General features: G+C 48.3%; 3 protein-coding genes across 6 annotated transcripts in view; 1 reads left to right on the top strand and 2 right to left on the bottom strand.

Annotated features, from left to right (window-relative positions):
* Positions 1–57, bottom strand: part of b4galt7 (xylosylprotein beta 1,4-galactosyltransferase, polypeptide 7 (galactosyltransferase I)) — a 5,575-nt gene extending 5,518 nt beyond the window's left edge. The window contains exon 1 of the mRNA XM_068325426.1: positions 1–57. This exon is cut by the window's left edge and continues 470 nt beyond it. The gene's annotated coding sequence lies outside the window, so the exon portion shown is untranslated.
* A 305-nt stretch (positions 58–362) lies between these two features.
* On the bottom strand, positions 363–3,649 carry tmed9 (transmembrane p24 trafficking protein 9). Its single transcript, XM_068325375.1, has 5 exons — positions 3,485–3,649; positions 2,186–2,286; positions 1,981–2,106; positions 1,687–1,833; positions 363–1,586 (listed from the first exon to the last, which is right to left on the bottom strand). Exons 1-5 carry the CDS (start codon positions 3,630–3,632, stop codon positions 1,437–1,439), a joined length of 672 nt encoding a protein of 223 aa, XP_068181476.1. The 5' UTR covers positions 3,633–3,649; the 3' UTR covers positions 363–1,436.
* An 818-nt stretch (positions 3,650–4,467) lies between these two features.
* LOC137602909 (transmembrane protein 216-like) lies at positions 4,468–7,250 on the top strand. 4 transcript variants are annotated; one of them, XM_068326009.1, is made up of 5 exons: positions 4,468–4,636; positions 5,028–5,313; positions 5,635–5,727; positions 6,710–6,911; positions 6,990–7,250. In XM_068326009.1, the coding sequence occupies exons 2-5, from the start codon at positions 5,079–5,081 to the stop codon at positions 7,003–7,005; spliced, it is 546 nt and encodes a 181-aa protein (XP_068182110.1). In that variant the 5' UTR covers positions 4,468–4,636; positions 5,028–5,078; the 3' UTR covers positions 7,006–7,250. The 4 variants fall into 4 exon arrangements, with proteins under 4 accessions (XP_068182110.1, XP_068182111.1, XP_068182112.1 ...); XM_068326010.1 differs by having other exon boundaries at positions 4,474–4,636; positions 5,028–5,256; positions 6,990–7,244; XM_068326011.1 differs by having other exon boundaries at positions 4,512–4,636; positions 5,028–5,199; positions 6,990–7,121.
* The last annotated feature ends 874 nt before the right edge of the window (positions 7,251–8,124 follow it).

Here is an 8,124-nt window from a genome sequence, read left to right on the forward strand (position 1 = left end):
TTCACACAAATCACCGGTGAGGAATGAGGAACAGAGGAATCGTTTGTGTCGCTGTCCGACCGGCAAACGGGTCCGAGCGGGAACAGAGGAGGGCAGTGACAAACGTTCCTACCGGGGTTTTTTTAATTAAAGTAACGCCCTAAAGACTGTTTTTAATAGAATTTGGTTTATTTTTACTGGAAATAAAATTTTCAGCAGTTTATGATGAGATTTAAGACAGAATCCTTTAATTAACAGTAATTTTATAATAGAAAAGTGTTCCAGTTTCCATCTGGTCTTCTAGTTTTGCTTTCTTTTACAAATATTTGTTCAGGACGACTCATCCTGACTTTATAAAGTGTGAACAGGACAGGAAAAACAAGATGTAAATATTCCTTTCACTGGTTGTTTCGGAGAATTGCTCTAAAAACCTAAAGTAACTTAAGACAATTATTAATTCAAGACTAATGTGTTATAACCTTTATTAGAAGATCATTTAAAAACATTTGTTTTAGCTTAATGACATTCCACAGGTATGTTTCAGATATTTTAGTCAAAAAACATTTTAGTTAAGCAGCCTGACATGTATATAAAATTCATTTTAAACTCGAAGTTTGGTGGAGGAAGCTAAACGAACAGAAGACAGTCACTCGTTCACTCGTCTAAACCAAAGGTGACAAAACTTTATTTTGAGTGCAACTCAGTCAAATTTCAAATGGACAGAATCTCTGAAAATAACTGTGAGCCCCTCAGCCAGCTTCAATCAGCTGATTTAAATACTAACCAAGAATCTACCGTCACGTTAATCTGTAACTCCAACCGCCGGAGGAACCGACCAGGAGGCAGGAGAGTCTCCGTCGTGATGTCATCATCGGATCCCTCGGGTCGGGGACCTGGGGTTCTGTTCAGTCTGAGGGCTGTGAGACGTTAAAGTCCCACCGACGGACGGTCAGGTGACTTCCTGTCCATCAGGGCGGAGCCGGCAGAGACCCAGGTCAGCTGACCCTTCATTCAACAGGCAGAAGATGTCGAGGACTTGAACTGAGAGTCCAACCCCCCCCCCCCCCCATAACCAAACTGCTCTTCACACGTGAGCAAAAGCGACCCCTAGTGGTCAGGAGACACAGGAAAAATGAAACCAAACTGACAGCGTCCTGGGAGGAGCGGCCGGATGACGGGACCAGGAAGTGTGATGAACAGACGTCACGTGTTCCCTGATCACTGACTGTCAGGATCGGATGGGGGGTGGGGGGGTTTAGGGGGGTGTAACAGGAATAACCTGCGGCTGGATCGCACTGATGGATTTGTTTGAGTCCCGTCTCCTCAGCAGCTTCTCCTCCGACGGTGAGCGCCGCTCAGTACTGCATCCATCACACACATACACACACACACACACACACACACACACACACACACACACACACACACACACACACACACACACACACACACACCAGTTACACCAGTTTCTTGGCTTCAAAGAAGCTCTTGAGGTGTCTCATCTGCCAGATGCCGATGGCAACCAGGATGAGCGTCTGGACGATGGACCACCAGAGGACCCGCTGGTTGGTGCTCTCACTGGTCTGACGGAAACGCTCCTCACGGTACTGGGGGGGGGGGGGCAGACAGCAGGGAGTGCTGGTTAGCTCTGGATGCTATGCTCCAAGCAGGAAGCAGAGGGGGAACGTGTTAGAGCGCGACACCCACCCGCTGGTAGTTCTGCTCCTTCTGGATCTGGTCCACCTGCTCCACCAGTTGCCTCACGCGCAGCTGCAGCTCCGTCAGCTTGTCTTTGGCGGCGATCTCGGCGTAGTTGTTGGCGTGTTCCCCCACCTGGATGTCCAGGTGAACCCTCTGTGACCCCCCCAGGTGGGCAGGAAGTGACGAGGAAGAGGAAAACCATCATCAGCAGTCAGATTAAAAGGACAAAATAAAGTCCAGAACACGACGACAGAACAGGACGTTCAATCCCAGAGAACAGGAAGTACCCCCCCCCCTCACCAGCATCCCTCCGGCGAACAGGGAGAACTTGGAGGAGTTGGAGTGCAGGCAGATCTGGTGCTCGCCGGGCGTGTGTGACGTGAAGGTGAAGCGGCCCTCAGAGCCGTACTGCCGGGACAGGATGACCTGTGGGGAACGGAGCAGGTGTGAACGGTTCCGTCAGGGGGGGCCACAGGTGTGAATGGTTACATCACGTCCACCTCACCTTGTCGTCGGGGTCCTTGGCTTCCACGAACATCCCCAGACCCTGGGTGGCCGGCAGGTACTCCTCCTTCTGCCGGTCGTACAGCTGGGTCCGGTAGTTCCCTGAGGGACACAAACGTCCAATGAGGCGGCACCGTGGCCGGGATATCCAGTCAGAGTCACGTATGATTGGACGGATCATGATGGGGAGGAGGAACGCGACGCAGGACGGATCTGTTCTCTGATGAAATGTTAAATAAGTTCCTTTAAGCTCTGATTGGTCGGCTTGTGAACGCTAGCGGATAGCGACATCGCTAACGATGTCAAACTCATTTTCACCGAGAACCACATCAGCATCACGGCTGTCCTCAAAGGACCAGATGCAACATTACAGTTAGACAGAAAAAACATGTTTGTTTGTTTCTCTGTTCTAACATAAATCCTTTTCATTTGTCAGGTTATTAAACCCACAGAACTCCATCAATCAAGGATCAAACTATCAATCAATAAAGAAAAATAACATCAGACACAAGTTAGGACGTTAACTTTGTTCACAACGTTTAGTCAGAGTTAAAATGGGCTGATCTACTGCATTGTGGGAAATGTGGTTTTGGTCAAAGCAAACTTTTGACCTCTTTATTTTTAGACACTCTGACCTTTTATGCTCTCGCGGGCCACATTAAATGATGTGGCGGGCCACATTTGGCCCCCAGGCCTTGGGTTTGACACATGTGATCTGGAGGAAGGGTCAGAGCTCCTTCCTGCTGACACATCATCACATCCATCACGGTGAACGGTGACACATCCCGATCCGGGACACGTTTCAAACACACACAACTGAATTAAAGGGTTAATGCGTGGCTCAGGTCCTCGGTTCGAAGCCCTCAGGACCCACCCGGAAGTACATCCCTGTCCGCCTCACAGCTGTTCGAGCGGTCGGGAGGAAATCATCCTCTAAATGGGATTAGACGTGACTGAGACTCTCCGAAGTCAATCATCAGTGTAGTAACTTCACACCCTGGAGGATTTTAATATTTATTGAAGCTATTTTAAAGCAACAAGGCGAATCCTTCCGGTCAGGAAAGAACCGCCGCTTCGCTGTTGTTACCAAACTACAGTTTAATTCATCGATTGATATTAATAATTGATATATAAGTGACTATTTGATCGATGAGCAGCTCCTGACTCCACGCTCCGGCGGGACGGACGCCTCAGCCTGCGGACCGACAGCTAACCGGATCGGTTATCCGCTTAGCCGACTAGCTAAAGTTAGCTAAAGTTAGCGCTCAGCCGCTACTTCCTGCCGCCGCGCGCCACTCACCGATAATCATGGTCTCGTCGGGAATCTCCTCTATGAAGCATTTCTTCTCCGTCTCTCCGATGTGGAAATACAGCGACGACACGACGTGGTAGAAGCCGTTCAGGAGCAGCACCGACAGCACACACGACCGCATCCTGACAGCCGCCATCTTCCCCCCGGATAGAACTACACTGAGTCTGCGCAGACCGAGCAATGCCACGTAACCCAACCAGCGAGGCTGGCCAATCAGCGCGCCGCGCGGGGTTGATGGGAGGTGTAGTTTTTTAGAGGTTCATTAGATAATTCAGCAAAAGAAAGACAGAAAGACATTTAATTTAATTTAATTTAATTTAATTTAATTTAATTTAATTTAATTTAATTTAATTTAATTTAATTTAATTTAATTTAATTTAATTTAATTTAGATACAAACAAACAAATAAGTAAATAAATGAAGGAACTTGTTTTATTCTATTGGGGAAATTATTTTTCCACTCCAGTCTATTCTCACGCACAAATAAATATACACATATAAAAACAACCACAATAATAACAATAATAATAATAATAATAATAATAATAATAATAATAAATGATTTAATAAATTAATTCGTTCTAATAATATTATAGGTATATATGTATTTGTTTACATTTATGGATAGATAGATAGATAGATAGATAGATAGATAGATAGATAGATAGATAGATAGATAGATAGAAAACAAAACAGGACATACCACAAGACATACACTACATTAACAGACACATGTAGCATTAACAGTACATATACAAAAAAAAATAAAATAAACAGGATAAAATTAAATTAAATCCAAATCCATTTAACCGCGTGCTGACCTCGCCGCCACCCCCCCCCCTTCTCCTGAGAGAGTCATTGTACCTGACTACTGTACTTGACTACTTTTACTCATGATATACAGGATAAGGTGTATATGATTACCCATCAAAAAAGTAAAAACAACAACAACAGTAGTTTTTAACTGGATTTTCCAGTTTGGGATTATTAAAGTACTGTATCTAATCTAATCTCACCGGTTTCCAACACCAACAGTACCAACAGCAGCCTGCAGATGGCAGCAGGTGGCTCTTCATCACAACACGAAGAAGAAAGGACTTCCGCCCAAGCTGTTTCCATGGTAATCACACACGGCGCCCGGTAAGTCCCGTAATTACTGCCTAATAAACATGAAACGAGTCACGTTCACGGTTTTTGTCGTCTACGCGTCCGAAGAGTTCCTAAGGAACCGTTCTGCGGGTCACGTGCTCAGATCTGAAGGTTCTTTGACGCTTTTTTGAAGAACCTGTTGGTTCCGCTCGATTAAAGAACCTTCAGAAGAGCCCGACTGAGGTCCGACCGGCGAGTGTGTGTGTGTGTGTGTGTGGGGAGGGGGGGTAGCTCAACACGGCCCCGCCCACACCGAACAATCCGTTAACGACAGGAGAACCGGCAGGCGGAAATTCACGCCGCTCCTCTGCGTTGGAGAACACGTTCTGACCCGTGATGATGTGAGTTCTGATTGGTTCCACCTGACGTCTCTCACCTGCAGGCAGCCGGCCAATCGGATCGTGGTCCTGAAGCGGGGGCGGGTCCGTCCGTGATGTCGTCCTCCACTCGTCTTCCTCGGCGTTCCTCCGTCGCTCTGCAGGTTCTCCTCCTCCTCAACAGCGTCTACTTTGCAGCGTTCTACCTGGCAGAGATCCTGATGTTCCTCTATAAAGGTGTGTGGGTCTCCATGCTGCAACCAATCAGAACACGCTTCAGGTTCCTCTATAAAGGTGTGTGGGTCTCCATGCTGCAACCAATCAGAACACGCTTCAGGTTCCTCTATAAAGGTGTGTGGGTCTCCATGCTCCAACCAATCAGAGTGAAGGGATGAAGGGATTGTGGTCATGAGTCATGACTCAGCAGTCCTGCTGTGTTAGTCATGACTCAGCGGTCCTGCTGTGTTAGTCATGACTCAGCGGTCCTGCTGTGTTAGTCATGACTCAGCGGTCCTATTGCGTTGAGTCATGACTCAGCGGTCCTGCTGTGTTAGTCATGACTCAGCGGTCTTGCTGTGTTAGTCATGACTCAGCGGTCCTGCTGTGTTAGTCATGACTCAGCGGTCCTATTGTGTTGAGTCATGACTCAGCGGTCCTGCTGTGTCCCTGCAGGGATCCTGCTGCCCTACCCGTCACACACTCTGGTTCTGGATGTGGTTCTGCTGCTCCTCTTCCTCGGTCTGGAGACTCTCAGGATCTTTTATGGTGAGTCAGTCGACAAATGTTCTCACAGGAAGAACAGGAACACGGAACGTTCCAGAACGTTCACCAGGATAAAGCACAGGGCGTGGAGGAAGGGCATCCAGCAGAAAAAACTTCACTTAACAAAGAGGAAAACAGGATTAGAGACAGATTAGAGATTAGAAACAGATTAGAGATTAGGGACACATTAGAGATTAGAGACAGTGGTGAAGACAGGTGTGTGAGACAGCGGTGAGGACGGGTGTGTGAGACAGTGGTGAAGACGGGTGTGTGTGTGACGGCGGTGAGGACGGGTGTGTGAGACAGCGGTGAGGACGGGTGTGTGAGACAGGGTGTGTGTGAGACAGCGGTGAGGACAGGTGTGTGAGACAGCGGTGAGGACGGGTGTGTGAGACAGCGGTGAGGACAGATGTGTGAGACAGGGTGTGTGTGAGACAGCGGTGAGGACGGGTGTGTGAGACAGCGGTGAGGAAAGGTGTGTGAGACAGCGGTGAGGAAAGGTGTGTGAGACAGCGGTGAGGAAAGGTGTGTGAGACAGCGGTGAGGAAAGGTGTGTGAGACAGCGGTGAGGACGGGTGTGTGAGACAGCGGTGAGGACGGGTGTGTGAGACAGGGTGTGTGTGAGACAGCGGTGAGGACGGGTGTGTGAGACAGCGGTGAGGACGGGTGTGTGAGACAGTGGTGAAGACGGGTGTGTGAGACAGTGGTGAAGACGGGTGTGTGTGTGACGGCGGTGAGGACGGGTGTGTGAGACAGCGGTGAGGACGGGTGTGTGAGACAGCGGTGAGGACGGGTGTGTGAGACAGGGTGTGTGTGAGACAGCGGTGAGGACAGGTGTGTGAGACAGCGGTGAGGACGGGTGTGTGAGACAGCGGTGAGGACGGGTGTGTGAGACAGCGGTGAGGACGGGTGTGTGAGACAGCGGTGAGGACGGGTGTGTGAGACAGCGGTGAGGACGGGTGTGTGACCTGGTGTGTGTCATCAGGCTGGAGGGGGAACCTGTGCGAGCGCTCGCTGGCCTCCTGTGTGTCGCTCTTCCTCCTGGGCGCCTGTGCCTCGCTGGCCGTCTACTACCTGCTGCTGCAGACCTTCGTCCTGCGGCTGGAGGTCGTCCTCAGCGCCGTCCTGCTCTGCTTCTACAGCCTGGAGTTCCTGCTGGGGGGCTTCTCGGTGTTGGCCTTCTCCAGGTGAGACAGGAAACGGGGGGGCTTCAGGTGGGGGGGGGGGGGTTACTCGTCTTCATCGTGTCCCTGATGTTCCTGCAGGTCCAAAGTGTTCTGAAGCAGAACCCGTTTCACCTGAAACACAGCAGCAGGAAGGAACCGACCGAGACGAAGCCGTTTGGATTTTCACAATAAAAGTCCAGCTGTGGACAGGCTTTATCGTCTTCTTTCTTTCAAAGTAAAAGCAAACCCACCAGGATCAGATAAAAACTGTTTTACATCCAACAAACCCTTCCCCATGAACCCAGTGGGGTCGCCACAGAGACGCTGATGGGATGTCTTACCAGGAGCCATTATTTTAGTATTTTTAGTAGAAATTACATTAGTTTTGTATTAGTTTACAGAACTTTTTGCTTTTAAATGAGGTCAGATGAAGATTATAGATTGAAATTGAATAAATAACGATCTAAAAACAATTCAACTTATGAACAATTCAACTTACATACAATTTAACATATGAACAACCTCTAGGAACCAGTTGTATTTGTAAGTTGAGGACTTCTTGTATATCCTTTTAGTTCTGTTCTCATATTGGTGACTCCTATGCTAAGCTAACATCAAACTGACTCCATTTAGCACAGAAACAAAGCTAATAAAACATTTTGCAGCTGTTTATTCCTCAACTCAAATGAATTGAGTTTGTCCAACTAACTAAACAAACTAAAACTAAACAAGTGGACCAACTAACTTCTCCACATTTTGTTTTTGCATATGTTCCCTGTACATAAATTTGCAGAGCTTTATCAACTTTGTGGGGAAACTTTTCTCCCTTAAGCCGTCTCTAATCTCAGATGACTAATTTAACAGTAAGCGAACAGACAGAATGTGACCGCCGGCGTTGAAAAGAGGATAAAGAAAGTTGAATTCCGCCTCGGCCATCGGCGCCGCTCCCCCTGACCTGCGCGTGTTTGTGCGCAGCGCATTTGTTCTGCTTGTCAAAGTCGGCGTCCAATTGGGTGAAGCCCGTATTAGAAAGATCAGTGTATTTGCATGTCTCCACAATGGCTGCCTCCTCGTTTCCCCTTTGTGAATATAAAGTAGACAGAACTTAAAGCTGAGAGGTTTCATTACTGAGTCTATCGCCGCCGCGCAGTTACTGCCACACAAATTAAATTGTGCCACTTTGTTGAGCACCGACCTCTGTTCGTAACTGCAGCCTCATCTCCGCCCAGAGTCG

Source organism: Antennarius striatus, chromosome 10, assembly GCF_040054535.1.
Source record: "Antennarius striatus isolate MH-2024 chromosome 10, ASM4005453v1, whole genome shotgun sequence".
NCBI classification, from domain to species: domain Eukaryota; kingdom Metazoa; phylum Chordata; class Actinopteri; order Lophiiformes; family Antennariidae; genus Antennarius; species Antennarius striatus.

Bases quoted from the DNA above. Each gene is read 5' to 3' on its own strand.
- tmed9 (XM_068325375.1), bottom strand. From the start codon at position 3,632: ATGGCGGCTGTCAGGATGCGGTCGTGTGTGCTGTCGGTGCTGCTCCTG. The intron at 1,834-1,980 runs GTGAGGGGGGGG...GGGGGGTCACAG, and splicing joins TGTTCGCCGGAGGGATGCTG to AGGGTTCACCTGGACATCCA. The intron at 1,587-1,686 runs GTGGGTGTCGCG...CCCCCCCCCCAG, and splicing joins AGGAGCAGAACTACCAGCGG to TACCGTGAGGAGCGTTTCCG.
- LOC137602909 (XM_068326009.1), top strand. From the start codon at position 5,079: ATGTCGTCCTCCACTCGTCTTCCTCGGCGTTCCTCCGTCGCTCTGCAG. The intron at 5,314-5,634 runs GTGTGTGGGTCT...GTGTCCCTGCAG, and splicing joins CTTCAGGTTCCTCTATAAAG to GGATCCTGCTGCCCTACCCG. The intron at 5,728-6,709 runs GTGAGTCAGTCG...GTGTGTCATCAG, and splicing joins GACTCTCAGGATCTTTTATG to GCTGGAGGGGGAACCTGTGC.